This window comes from Anopheles coluzzii, chromosome 3 (assembly GCF_943734685.1).
Source record: "Anopheles coluzzii chromosome 3, AcolN3, whole genome shotgun sequence".
Taxonomy (NCBI): domain Eukaryota; kingdom Metazoa; phylum Arthropoda; class Insecta; order Diptera; family Culicidae; genus Anopheles; species Anopheles coluzzii.
The window spans coordinates 91,046,950-91,061,266 of record NC_064671.1 but is presented as its reverse complement, the minus strand read 5'-3'; the positions used below and the strand labels follow the sequence as shown (position 1 = coordinate 91,061,266).

General features: G+C 47.3%; 1 protein-coding gene across 8 annotated transcripts in view; it reads left to right on the top strand.

Moving 5' to 3' along the window:
• Positions 1-2,018: 2,018 nt before the first annotated feature.
• LOC120956897 (insulin-like growth factor 2 mRNA-binding protein 1) overlaps positions 2,019-14,317 on the top strand; it is a 71,582-nt gene continuing 59,283 nt past the window's right edge. The window contains exons 1-3 of one of the 8 annotated variants that reach the window (XM_040378700.2): positions 2,019-2,170; positions 3,508-3,761; positions 5,255-5,315. In XM_040378700.2, coding sequence (XP_040234634.1) covers positions 3,737-3,761; positions 5,255-5,315 — 86 coding nt within the window. In that variant the 5' untranslated portion in view covers positions 2,019-2,170; positions 3,508-3,736. Of the gene's footprint in view, positions 2,261-3,096; positions 3,410-3,507; positions 3,762-5,254; positions 5,316-14,317 lie in introns of those variants that run through there. The other 7 variants (XM_040378699.2, XM_040378704.2, XM_040378705.2 and 4 more) reach the window with 7 other exon arrangements.

The window sequence follows — 14,317 nt, the reverse complement described above, 5'->3', positions numbered from 1 at the left end:
GTTCACTCTCTTGCTCGATCTCTCCTTCCTATTCGGGGGGGTTGAAAGTCTACACGCATCTAGGCAGCGCTCTAGGTCTCTCTCTCTCTCTTCCTACTCACCCCCAAATACGAATGCCGGCAGTGGGGCAATACTCCCTCAGCACTTCCCTCGGGGCATCCAGCGATACACCGGGGCAAACCGAAGTCAGTGTGAGTGCGAGATGATTTGACCGAATTTTCTCGACTCACTTTCGGCGTCGACGAACCTCCACCCCCTTCCCTTTTTACCCCCTTCGCCCAAACTGCGTACAGGGGGTGTTTTTTTTCTTTTTGGTCGTCTATCCACTGATCGGTCCTCCATTGTCAACGTCGCTATAGTCGTCGTCGTCGTCGTCGTCGTTGTCGTTGTGGTTGGGGATTTTTGCATTCGCACTTTACGCTACTCCTTCCCATCCCCACACCCCTTCCACACCCTATACGAAACGAAACGGTCCGAGAGTGACGACGGCGGACATTTTGGGAGCGCAAAGGTGCGACCGAGAAGAACGAATGCCACCCTGCACAAACACACTAAGAAGCACTGTTGGTTTTTGCGAAAATAAAATGCCCTCTCCTCCATCCTCCCTCCTCCCTCCCGTGCGCCAGACAATCAGGGCCAGTGCACGGGGGGGGGGGGGGGAGGTGTTGGACACAGCGCACCGCACAATGAGCATTGGTGGACATCTTTCTTTTTGCGTGACGATCACAAGATCATTGAAAGATGTACTAACTTCGTTTGCTTGAGGACTTTTTTTTGCAATTTTTCGAGATGACTATTTGGGATCTTTTTTCTGCCAATGGAAGCAAAAGAGATGGACTGTGTTGACTACTTAATGAGGTGACAGGTGTACTAAGAGGATTAGGTTTTATGGCGAATCCAAATTTAATAGTATTTTGTCGGCTTTTTTTAGTGTATTGGATCGATCGAAATACACAAAAAGATGTCTTTGTTCCAAAGAAAACCTTTTAATTTGTAGTATATACTGATCATGGGTAAATAAGTGTTGAATTTCGAGCAATTTACATTGCTTTATCATTCCTCTTAGTATCTACTACTATTTCGAAATCAATTAAGCTTCAACATTACTTCATCAAACTAGCTTTCACTGGAAGTAGTCAGCACTTCCGGAAGAGTTATACACGAATCAGGACTCTCTTCACAATTCCGATGCACTCAGAGTGCCTGTGTCCTCCAGCAGTGTGCCGGTCGAAATTACTAGGCCACCCTCCCAAGACCTTGTGGCGCTTTTTCGAACAGTTTGCGAACTATTGTGTGGCACTATCGTCGCGCTCTCAGCGGCCGGAGCTTTATTTGCGCGCTCTCTCGATGGCCGTTTTTCCAACCACAGCCGGCCGTTGCTCATCATTGCTCTTGCTTTTCGCCTCGCTTCGCCACACACTGCACACACTAGCATCGTCGTCGCCGTGGTGTGGATGGATGGAGTGGTGCGTTTGTGTTAGGGCGCCCCCTAATACCTAAACATGCTGCTGCTGGCGGTGTGTTGGTAGAGCTGTGTGATACTAGCGGGCGGGTTTGCGAGGGCTGGCGGCAGACTGTGCGTCCATTCGTGATTCTAATCGCACACACACACACGCACGCACACACACTCCCGGTTTCCCTCCGTCTTTCCCTCCCTTTTCCCACTACCGTTCCTCCGTTCGCTCCGTTCCCTCGGGAGGCATCCTATTATTATTTTCGATAGACTGTAAATGTGTGCGGGCCTGCTCCGCTTTCCTTCCCCTCTCCCCTGTATGCTCGTTTTTTGGGGGTGCTCCACCATCCCCTTCTTCACCCTTACTCCCGGATCATTTGATTACCGCCGTTTTCCTGTGTGCGTACGGGTGTCGTGAACGTGAATGTGTGTGCTCTGCCGGCCGTGGCCATTTCATGATTCGCCCTCCCTCCCCCTCTCCATTCCCCCCCCCCCCCCCCTCATCCCCTCATCTGCACACACAGTCGCACGCTCGTTCTGTGCGCGCTCTCTCGCCGGTCTCGGGTGTCTGTTGGACCAGTTTTAAGTTATTTGTGAACGGTTGTGCCAACGCGGGCTCCAACTTTGTGCAAAAGTTTTCTGTGCCCTTTCTCCCTGTTGGTGGTGGTGTGTGTTTTTTTGTTTCTGCAGTGTAGTTGCCGCACGGCCCCTCTCTTGGTGCGTTTTCTTTTTGTCGCAAAATTTCCGTTTTTTGTGTGGTCCAATCTCCCGTTTTCGCGATTCGATCCCGTCCGCACGGTCTACACGGTACGTTTTCTTACCCGTTGGCAGGGTTCCTTTGCCTGCACTCGATCGATCACCGAATCTCATCACGCGGGTCAGACTTCCGGCTCTGTCCAATCCATCGGTGTCCTTGGTTGCTGCCTGCTGCATTACTCATATCTATTTTGTACGCCTCTCTGTACGTCTGCTGCGGATGTGTGTGTGTGTGTGTGTGTGTGTGTGCGAAAAAAGTAACCTGTTGAACTGGCAAATCTGGATGGCAGAGAGAGAGACATTGGTGTCACGTAACATTGTCCAACCAGTGATCCAACCAGGAAGTGATGTAAACCGGAGGAGGAGGAGGTAGGAAGAGGAGGAAGGGCTCTACACACTTTCTCCTGGTAGGAAATGGCAGTTGCAAGAAGATCACTTGATCACCGTTTAAGGGATCACGCCACCTGAAGGACTTTACAGAAATGTTCCGAAATCTGTTCTAAACTCTAATTCAAAGCGCCTCTAGTGTACTTACTTTGAATATGCAAATTTCAAGCGGGCTATACCGAGTTCATGTGGATGTATGTGTGTGTGTGTGTATGATTGCGTATAAGGGCGTTTGTGTGTGTGTCTGTGACCGTGCGTGCCTGGTTTGAAGGTTTGATGGTGTGCTTAAAAGATAAATCAAGTAGCAAAAACAACCCGAAGCGGGCGCAAAAGAAAGGAAAGGAGAGAAAACCCCTAAATTGGTGGTAGTTTGTGACAGTCCATCAAAAACAAAGTACAAACTGACGGACTTGACTGATCGATCGGGCGTGGGAAGGGGGGGAGTAGTCAGAGCCTGCCCGTGTCGAAGGTGTGCGTTGTCTCGACAGACCGCCCTGATCGAGGTGCGTATGACGTGTGTCTATGGCGCAGATTCTCGCTACTTCTGTGTGATTTTAGCCTCTCTGCTGCTGCTGCTGTTGCTGCTAGAGCTCTCTCTCTGCGCCACTATCGGAGGTGAGAGTGGTGAGCAATAAAGCCAAAGGGTGATAGACTCAGAAGCTAACCCGTATGCACTGATCTTGTTCCTGACTCCGGCAGACCAGAACATCCTCCTCCAACACAAGAGATCGCCGTTGTGTCGTTGCACTGTGGTAGCTCCAGTGTTGTTGTCCTGTACATTACTTTGTGAGGTGTTACCGACGCGTAAGTGCAGTAAGCGATAAACGACAACCAGGGCTTTGGCTAGCAAGTGTGATTGTGTGTGTGGGTTGTTTTTTGTCTTATTATTTTCCCTCTTTACTCTTCCACAGCGATTAGTTGTTGCGTTGTGTGTGATTAGGAAGAAGAAAAAAACGTGAACCACTAAGTGAAGTGTGTGTAGCGCGCTACAAGCAGCAAAATCGAAGCAGGCAGAGCCGTGTGCGAGTCCGAACAAAACTGTGAGCCCCCGGTGTGTGAGTGAGTGAGTGTATTTGCAGGTAGAATCGAAAGAAGCGTACGAGCGGTGTCACGGTGTCCGTTTATTAGGAGGGGAAAAGAATGAATATTCCTAGCTTTGCAACAGGTAATATGTGCGTGTTTCTCTCCCGGCCCGCCCGCCTTTTTTGCCATTTGTCAACCCGTCCCTTTGGGCTTCACCCTGCTCATCTACTTCTCAATCCGTCTCAGGTTGGGATTTTTGTGCTCCATTTTTTTTTTCTTGCCACTGCATGCGTGGTATTTTGCCCGGTCACACCATATGGGACGTTTGCTGCCACAGCACCAGCACAAACACGGACGAACCGAACCAACCAGAATGCAACCTTCAACCCATCTAACGCTTCGACGCTCGCAGCTTTAATCGTGGAGCGTGTTTGATTGCCTCCACACTTGCTGGTTGTGTGTGTTTTTTTTTGCTAGTTTTTCGTACTTCCAACACGTTCTTTTTGTTTTGCACAAAATGATACGATATGGTCCGTAATCCGTTCGTCATCAATACAACCCTCCCCACCAGCCGGAGCCGCGTGATCGACCGACTGGGCGCTTGTGTGCGTGTGTGCGTCTTCTATTATGCTTCTCTTTCTTCTAGTGCGAGTGAAAGAGAGCGCAAAATTCGCAAATTTCTTACTAGATTCAGCACCACCAGCGGAGACGGTTTGCATTGCAATGCGTTCACTCACTCACATTGGTGAGTGAGTTGTGAGAGAGTGAGCATGAGAAGGGTGCTTTGCGCCCGTGAGGGAAATTCATCCGTTTGATGCTAAAGCGTTTGCTCTCTCTCTTGTCACAGTGGTCGGGCCACATGCAAATATGTGCTGAAAGGGTATTTTTTTTGGTTCTTTGCGAAATATTAGGCATAAGTGAACGTTTCCCGTACGTCCGGTTCTTGGCGGTGTCAGTTGTTGGTAGTATTTAACAGTCTTCAATTTTGTTAAAGATTTCAATACTTCCAAAAGTATCAATTGTATATTTTTAAATATTGTTTTTATAATTTTGATTGGGATTTAATAATCTTTCTAAATTAGTAATATATAATTGGAAATAAGTCAAATTTGCATACCTTCAGGCGTCTAGTAAATTGCAACAATCGAAATATGTACTTTTACCATAATTGATATTTCAATATTTACATTATTTTTACTTTTTTTAAGTAAACCAGCAAGCTTCATCTGCGAATCTTTTTTTTATCGTAACTATCCTGGTCACGGCACCACTGAATAAATCTGTTCGCGTTCTTTTAACATCAAACATAATTTAACTTGGTTATTTAAAATCTTCATAATTTCCTGGTCACGGCACCAAATAAATTCAATCAATGATGTTGCTTTTTCAAATGTACAAAGCGGTTTCTTAATTGTTACAGCCGGCCACCAATGCCCGCAACCCTTGCCGCGTGCTATCCCGAACACCTTCGCGATACATCTGGCCCATATAAGAGCAGGCAGAGCAATTATAACCAAAAATTGACACTTTCCTTGGACGCTCATTCGCGTTCGCCCCGTTCTAATCCGTCCAAACGTTAGCGCTCGCACGTCCTACCTGCATCTAACACCCTTTGTTTCCCATTCCGTTTTCCAGGTGGCGTCTCCAGCAGCAGCGGCTTTAACGGTGTAAATTATGCAGCTGGTTCTGACCTAAGGTAGGTAAGGGGGGGGAGGCTTTATCACGTTTCAACGGGTGGCGAGCGGATTTGCTGTGTCCATTTTTGCCATTTGGTTTCTTTTTATCACCCATTTCCTGTACACCCGATGCACTTTGCGCAACGAGTGAATGACCTCCGCGCTGGTACCGCGCTAATGACGAAACTGATCCTGCAGTCGACAACGCGATGCGATCGATCGTGGAGTTTGGGGGTAAGATTGGGCTGAAAAAAAAAATAACGAAAGCACGTAGTGCCACTTGCGAAGTTATCATTAAAAGTTCGGAAAAATCATTACTGCTAGCCCTTTGCTGGCTCGTGTGGTGTTCGTTATGTTAGCTCAGTTCAGTTTTTTTCCTTCCGTTTTCTCTTAATGCGGTGAAAAACGTCCCATCAACCCCGCTACCGAATGTGGAGTGTATACCGAATGTACGCTTCGATTGTAACAGTTTGATAAGCTGCGATTATTAGCGGGCACGCGCGCACCCGGACCGGCCGTACCGAGTGCCAGAGTTAATGTTATAATTTAGCTAATAACCCGAACGGTGGTCGGGGTTTGCAGACGAAAGAAGCAAACCATGCAAAGGTGCCGAAAGGTGCATACAGTCGGCATGACCCGGCCGGCATCTTGCCGTAATCCGGTGATAAAATCAAGCACACCAGTATGTTTCAGCGGTGTGTTGCATTTGGTTGTGCGTTCAAATGCTCAAAGAGAACCTCGAACGGTTATTTTTGGTTGAAATAAAAATTAGCAATCATTTGGCTTTGCCGTCTCCGTTTTTTTACGACGCCTTTACGGGTCGTGTTTGCCTGGTGCTTCTAATGCTCCACCGGGGCTTCGTCGGCGGATCCTGTCCAGGGTGATCGCGAGCGTCGAGCCAGAACGTTCGCGTTTTATGTGTGTTTCGTGTGCGTTCGCTTTGCTGGGCTTGTGTCCAGGTTTCTTTTATCTTTCTGCTTGCCAAACCATAACAAGGACAGGTGCAGCCGTCAACTGGGACGCTCGCTTGCTTTGGTTCCCCAGGTCAGCATAAAAGCCGGAGCCGGTGGCCGGAGGGTCCGAACGCTGGACGCACGTACATCGCGAATAAACATGCGCTAACGATTAGAAAAATGATTAGCATCGGGAAAAGGGTGGTTTGTGTTGCGATCGTGTTCGATCGTCTGTCCAATTAAGTTCTGGTTTTAAAAGTCGTATGTTCCATTTCCTCGGAAAGATATGTGAGCCAACCGCATTGTACACGTTTTTAAAGCATTAAACAAATCATAATTACTCCTTCATCCCGACCAAGCTTCTCCTCCAGTAGCTACACCGCAGGCCAAAGCTACAAATCAAATGCGGGCGGCTGTTACTTTCATCACCGATTTGTTCGGCCGATTCCCTCGCACAAAGGGTCCGCCGCGCTATAGCTTAGAAGGAGCGCGCTGTACTGCAAATTCAAAAGGAACCCCTTTATAGGGGACCCTGTCTTAGAACGATTGTTTGGTGGCAACTTTGCAGCAGCTGACGCCAACACACACACACACATACATGCACGTTTGTTCGCTCGAATCAGCTGCTGCTGTCTGCAAATGGGGAAATTCCCTCTGCCATCGGCCAGTGCGGCAAAATGGAGTTCCTAAGCTCGCCGCCAATTATCCTATCAGCTTGTCGTCGTGTGTCCTCCCATTCCCCCGGACACTGGTCCCCCGGCTACTGACGTTTCAACTTGGTTGGGAGGGAAGAGGGACAGGTATGACCAGTATATGGTTCGGTACCGTTTCTAAGCATTACGCTCGGAAGGTCCTCCTGCTAGACACGGGCAAAGGGAAAATTTATTGCCTCGCTCTGCCCCACGGCGGCTCGTCGATCGCTTTTTACGGTGGTCAGCACTTTCCGGTCTGATAACGATGTTAGAAGAAAAAAGATCCGAAGGGGAGGAAGGGAGAGTGTGAGGGTCCTTCTAACACCGATCAGTTGGGCCAGACGGGCCAGACATGGATGGACACGCTGGAAAGCCGACAGACATGCAGCAGACGTCGACGGACAAAACGGACGCGCCACAGACAGACAGACAGGCAGTGCCCTGCGCAACAACACAGACTTAGGAGGTTTAGAACCCTTTTTTGAGTTACTTTTGTTACTTGCAAGTGCATTGTGCATACGAGTGCGGTTGTGTTTCCCCCGTTTAGTGTCGGTTTGACACGCTCCCTGACTGCTCGAGGCGGGGAGCTGACTGGATTTATTGTTTCGACTGATAGTGCGGCAAGGGGACGTTAAACGGCCATTAAGCGGAGCGCAGATGAGTTATGATCGACAAGGAATGTTAGGAGTGAAGATGCTTTTCCAGTTTTCGATCGTTGTGCTTGAGATTAGACCCTTTTTTAGCACGATCGTGTGCCTACTTGGAGCGTCAATTTGCAAAAAGATCATCAATATACCTTTATCGCCGTGAATCAACTCATAAAGTAATGTTATCGATCGCTAGACTACCCGAGTCTTAGCTCGCAGTCGTACCCAAACCCAGTCAATAACCTTCACCGTCCAGTTGAATTACTTCCAGTGGAATTTTGTGCCATCCCATTTTTTTTCACCACTGACCCCTCCGCAACTGTCTTGTTGCGGTTTTTCGCGTTTCCATAGCGCGACCGACCAGCCGTCGCCGGTACTTCGAGCTAAATTACTTCGTTTATGACCACGCTTAAGTACCTGTTAGTGTTGATAAAGGACACACGTTCGCGTGCGGCGATCCGGTTCGAAGGACCAAAAATTGCAATCTCTCGGCACTCCTCTCTTTCTCGCTCGTTCTGCCGACCTGATCGAGATGGAGCATAATAAACCTGCCGGCAGTTGCGGGATTCGTTGGTGTGGCCTGTGTGTGTGTGCGTGTGTGTATGTTTATTGGTTCGCTTTATAAGACGCAAAGGAACTTCATCACCGGCCGGGCCCGCTTCACTTCTTCAATTATTTCGCACAAAGTTTACGAGCTTTTGCTCCCGGGCGCCCGCCCAAATGTTTGTGCCGAATCGTTATCTGTTCCTTTTTAGTGGCGATGTAATGCAGTCGGGGGGTGGTGGGTTGACGGGCAGATAGTCCCAACACTGGAAGCTCTCAGCCGGCAGGATCTACTCTACATCCACCCTTGGTCTGACTGGTCATTAATTTAGTTTTAATTTTAAATTAAACAAACCGTGCCACGCCGCCCTTTTTCCACTTGCTCCTCCATCATCATCATCCTCCTCGAACGGGAGCATGATGTCGCGTGTCAAGGTTGGCCGCTGGTTTTAAGCTGACCGTCTCGCTGGTTTGATCGATTGACAAGCGTTAGTGGTCGTGGTGGTGGTTGCTTTGGTGGTCCTACCGTGCACCAGTTTCGCAGCAGGCTTTCGTGACGACGCAAAACATGCGTCCTAATGGAATGTTTTACATTGAAACGATTTTTTCTGTTTCTTTTGCTTCGATTTACTTATTATTTTGCACGAACGATGGCACGCGGTCACTCATTATTTAGATTTAATGCGAAATTATCCTGCAAAGAACTTTCGAAATGGCTATATTCAATGTAAATGACACCGATGATGAAACCATATGTTATTTTAGTATAAATAAAAATTGCCATTTTTTGTGCCTTTGTTCCCAGTCTGAGGACGCACGAAAGATTACATCCTTAGTGGAAGCATCCAATTTGCTTATGGTCAAATTATGGATCTTCCCCAACTCTCCCCACCCCTGACCAGCATGAATGGATCCGGACCGGCACCATAATTTATTCACGCCCGAATCTAATCATCCCCTACGAGTGCGAACAGATGCACCTTTTGCCGGTCCCCGTATCGTCCCCGTATGGTTTTGTTCTACGCTCGCCACCAGAAAAGCGACCAACTTCGATATTTGATTTCAGCTTCAACCAATGCTGCCAAGGTTTTGCAAAACAAGAAGCAAAACACAAAAACATAAAAAAGGTCCCGCGTGATGGTTTCTCCCCAAGGAGGGAGATACACAACGTTAAATTATGCAAATACGCATGTCAATATTTAAAGCCTGTGCGGTGTCATTCCACAACCAACGGTGGCCCGAAAGGACGTGAAAGCACGAAGCGCGTCAAGGACACACTCTCGGTTGTGTTTTTTTTTTGTTTTCCTTCATCCTCTGTGAGGTCAGCAGGGAAAACTTGTGATGCTTGGGTGAAAGCATTATGCAACTTTCACACTCACAAAACACGAGCGCGCACCATCTGTGTAAGCACGTGCCCTGAGCTGCAAGTGGAATGCAATTGCAACGCGCAGAGCTGGAGCACGTGGACAGGCATCAACAGCAGCTCTTGGAAGTTGTTTACAATCAACTAAAAAAAAACTGCAGCGAGAGGAACTGAAAAACACCGACGAAGAAGTCGTGCAAAAGTACAGAAATTACAGCGCAAATATGCGTGTAATTCAATACGCACCGGGCCGGCAATTGCGTATCCTATCTCGCTTGCAGCGGGCGCTCGAGCACGCGTGCCTGTCGGGCACACAATTGTTCGCTGCACACACACACACTCGCTGCCACGAAACAATTTGCTCTACAATGTAATATTATCATTAACATTGCACAGGAATGTGTAAATAAGTTTGCAACGCAAAATAGAGTCATTTTCTTGTGTAACGCAGTGAGGAATTACAAATTCCTTCACGCATCTGCGATGCTTTCTACAGCGTTTGCGTCTTGAATTGTTTTAATATAAACTAATTGCATTATTCATGCATTATTAAAAGTATCCTTTTTTATACTACAACTTAGCCATAAGTGAGGTTCGTATTTTCAAAACGTTCATTTTATGCCGTCAGCTTAAAACCGCACAACAGCAAAACCCTACAAAACCAAAAGACACAAAAAGTTAGAAATCGAATTTTCGATAAAAGTAAACCATCAGGGGATGTCGTTCGCTCTCGTCCCCGTTTCGGTCATTTCCCTTTTTATTGGGGGCCCCGGACCCGGGAGTAATGACACATCGCACACAAACACACGGGCGATAAAGCCCCAACCACGACGCACGGACGGAAAAGCATTGGCATGACGTTACGAAACGCAATCGAGAGCAGGATAGCAACACCGTAGAAGAAAAAAATAAAATGAATTGGCTAAAACATGTGTAAAGTCTCACACACTTGCACACACACACACACGCGGGCATTAATTAAGCGTCCTTCGCGCACGAGCCAAAACATCAAAAATTGCATTGCCGAAGGATTTGTGCACACACGCAGTGAAAAACTAACAACAACGCAAAAGAGAGAGAGAGAGAGAGAGAGAGAGAGAGCGAAAGCGAGAGTGAGAGAAAATGTAATGCAAAAATCAACAAATGCAGCACCAATTGCGTTTATGCATTGCTGCACACAGTGCAGTTCCACACAAAAAAGGAAGGTACAATGCACTCGAGGTTGCATTCGCGAGCGCTCCTGTTTCATTCTAGCACGTTCGGGTAGGGGCAGCTTGCATCTCCCTTTCACTCTCTCTCTCCCCCCCTATGCAGACGATGCAAGGATAGCATCGGCGCACTCTTGACTCTTGAGCGCGCTTCGTTGTGTGGGTAAAAGTGTTGTGCTGTGGATGCAAGTGCAGAAAAGGATGCAACTGTCTGATCGCGAACAATATGCTGATGATGATGATATGGTATTGGTGGATGCATTCGGTCCCAGGATGAGGGGAAATCAACTTTTGCTTATGAGAGGGAGATTGCGATAGAGAGAGAGAGAGAGAGAGTGAGAGGGATTGCATTTCCCGCACATATGCACCGCATGGTGAATGCACTTTTTTTTCCTTGCCAATGCACCTCAGGCGCTGATGGGGGAAGGAAAGTGGTGGTGAGGTTTTATTTACGCTAATTTTTCTTGTTTTTGTTCGCAATTCTTGATCAACACAACGGGAGCGACGGGGAGCAAAAGGGGGAGGCTTTGACGCGGGGTTGTCTGTTAGCTTTTTTTGTTGTTGTTGTTTGCTGTTGCTTCCTTTTCGCTGCAAAGACCTTTCTTTATTTATTTTCGTTATTTTCGGGCACGCGCCGAAGCGATAAAAGTGCATCTGCGCGCATTGTCTGCCTGTCTGCATCGCTGATGTTGTACATGCTGTTTTTTATTTTTCGGTTCTCCACACCTCCATCCTCCTGCCTTCTGTGCTATGCCTTGGCTACGTGTGTGTGTGTGTGGATTGATTTCCACACCAGGAACCTTGGCCTTGTACCGTGCGCCTGTCGTCCCCGTGCTTTGGGGTCCCATTTTCGGTTGATTGCACTTTGGAGGTGCATTTTTATGCACTCTGCTTCTGCTCCTGCTCCTGCTGCTGCTGGTAGTGATGGTGCTGTGCGAAAGTGCAACAACTAATTTCAATTACATTTTGCACACACGATCGCGGAGCGCGCGAACGCCTTTCATCGTTTGCTGATGCTGATGGGCAAACGGTTTTTTTCTTCTTGTTTTCGCATCTTCTGGAATGCAGTCCCCCGGGTGAACGCAAAACACGAAATAGACTAAAGTAGCTGCTCCGTAAAATGTATTTAGCAACGGGAAGAAGGAGGTAGCCACCCCACAATGCACTTTGCAGCTCGCGAGCTCAATCGCGCTTGTTTGATTTATGCACGCGCGCACCAACCACAGGCGGCTTTGGAGAAGCTGTTCGTCTTGTTTGGGGGTTTGCACGTTTACGGGGTTGCATCCACGGTGACACAACAGGCGACGAGTGATTGAATTTTTTCTTTTGGCCAATTTTGCAGCCTCGTGTTAGATTCGATGTAGTTGCCGTGTTTTGTTGCTGTAAAGGCTTCTGCTTTAATTAACTTTACAGCTCGTCCCAGTAAATTGTTCCCTTTTGTGGAGAGGCAAAAATAATCAAGCAATGGGCTCAACAAGGAAGAAATGGATGCCCGATTTACTTGTATTAATTATGTAAAAAGGCTTCTTAAGATATTGTTTAAGGACAACGAAAGACATTTTGGAGAATGTTCCTGGATTAAAGCATACTTCACTATTCTTTTTTATTCATATGTCAATCTGTATGATAGAGAATTTTACTTTCTCTCCCATTGGTAGACACGGTGCTGGAATTTTATTAAAATTGCCGCTCATTATGACCTCAAAACAAGAAGTAAGGGGCGCTCACAACATCAATCATACCGATTGCAAACTAAAACATCAAAAGAGCGGCAACCACACAAAGCAATCATTCGGCTATATTGATATGCCGCCATCGTTTGCGGCATGGCCACTTAGAAAACCAAGAAAATAGACTTAAAAACTACTCTTAATTCTTTTCCCATTTTGCCCAAGGAACAGTCCACCGCTACTTGCACATTCGAACAATCGAAACGATCTTTGGCGAAGTGAAACATTTGCCCTTAACGTTCGCTTAACGAGCCTGTTGCCAGGGTTCTGTTCGCGTCTAACGCCCTCCTTGCCGTCGTTTGCACATTAGAAGCACCCTCTCGAAGTTTGAGTTCTTCACTTCCTCGGGCCTATTGCGCTGTGCCGCCAAAGCGGTGCGAGGTGCAACGGTTTCGCTCCGCCACCGCAGCGCAAGTTGGCCCAAGAGCGCGCAGTGCGATACGCAAATCGCCTGTTCGTTCCCGCAATTGCGCGAGGACTTCGGTTATGCCCGTGTGTGCATCAGACGGCACCATCCGGTGGTTGCAATTCTTCGTTTCGTTTCGTTTGCTTTTGCCTGTTTCGATAGTGGTTACGTTTTTTTTTTATTGTGACGGCGTTAGATAGATAGTGTGTCCGTGGCGACTTGGGGTTTTGTGTAGGAAAAAAGGGGAGAAAATTCGCCAATCGGACTGTTGCAATTTGCTGGCTGTTGGTTACTGATCAATCGAACGGCTTGGCGATAGGCTTATGTGTTTTTTTGGTTTAAGCACTCCTCATTAATTTGCTATCATTTCCCAAGACTCTTTAAATGAGTCAGAAATGATCAAAATCGAGCAAAATCCTATGATTTATTGATGCATCTTTTAAGCAAGAATATGATTGTAATCTTTTGCATACTTGTAAAGCATTCTTTAGCTTGTTAGTAATATTTTACATCTCCTACCATAAAGTATTAGATACTCATCAAAACCAACTTCAAACATGATTCAAATAAACATTAACACATCCTCGAAGCCCCATCAAAGGATACACATCACCTAATGTGGCATTAAACAAACTGCAAACAGCGTGTAATATAGTGTCTGCATAACGACAAGCACCAGGAAGACGGGGAGCAGAACGGAAAAGAGCCCTGTTGCCTTAAACAGATACACTGCAGAAATGGTTTCCGGGGGGAGGAGAAGAATTAAATAAAACAAAACCCCAGAAAGGCACACAACGCATCGAAAAAAGGTAACGACAAGGAAGCGGCGAATGGCGGGACTGGGGGGATGATCTTGAAAAATCGACGATTTCAAGGTTAAGGAATAGCGCAAGCACAGGAATAAGCCAGGCGGTGGATGGACCTTGTTTCACTTTTCAACAGAGGCAGCAAGGCGCATCCGACCGACCGACCGACCGCACCGAAGGAAACGTGTCTCGTCGTTGGGGATGGGAAAGAAAAAACAGACGATGATGCACTTGGGCCCGGGCGTCGGAAGCGATGAGTAGTCGTTAAAGGTTTTTTGTTTGTTGGTTGGTCTGTGAAGATGCACGAAACTTGTGAGAAGCGCGAAAAAGGAGCAACTGTGGGTGTGAAGAAATTGTGGGTACTTGAAGGCCAAGATACTGGAACTTTAAAGCGAGTGTTTTCAGCTTCAACAGTGGCCTAAATGAATCATCATGCATATCTGGAGTGAAAAATCTCATGAAAAATCGAAGAAATGCGAAATGAATCACACCTACTCCATACCTGAACGCCTCTGTGCACTGGAAGGAAATACCCAGGAAGAAACAGAAACGGCATGAATCACATCTTGACGTCATCAGCAAACAAACAATGCGGAAAGGAATGCAGTTCTCGGTGAATTTCCCCCGAAGGAGATGGTTGATTGTATGCGAAATCCTTTCCTTTCATCGGGCGC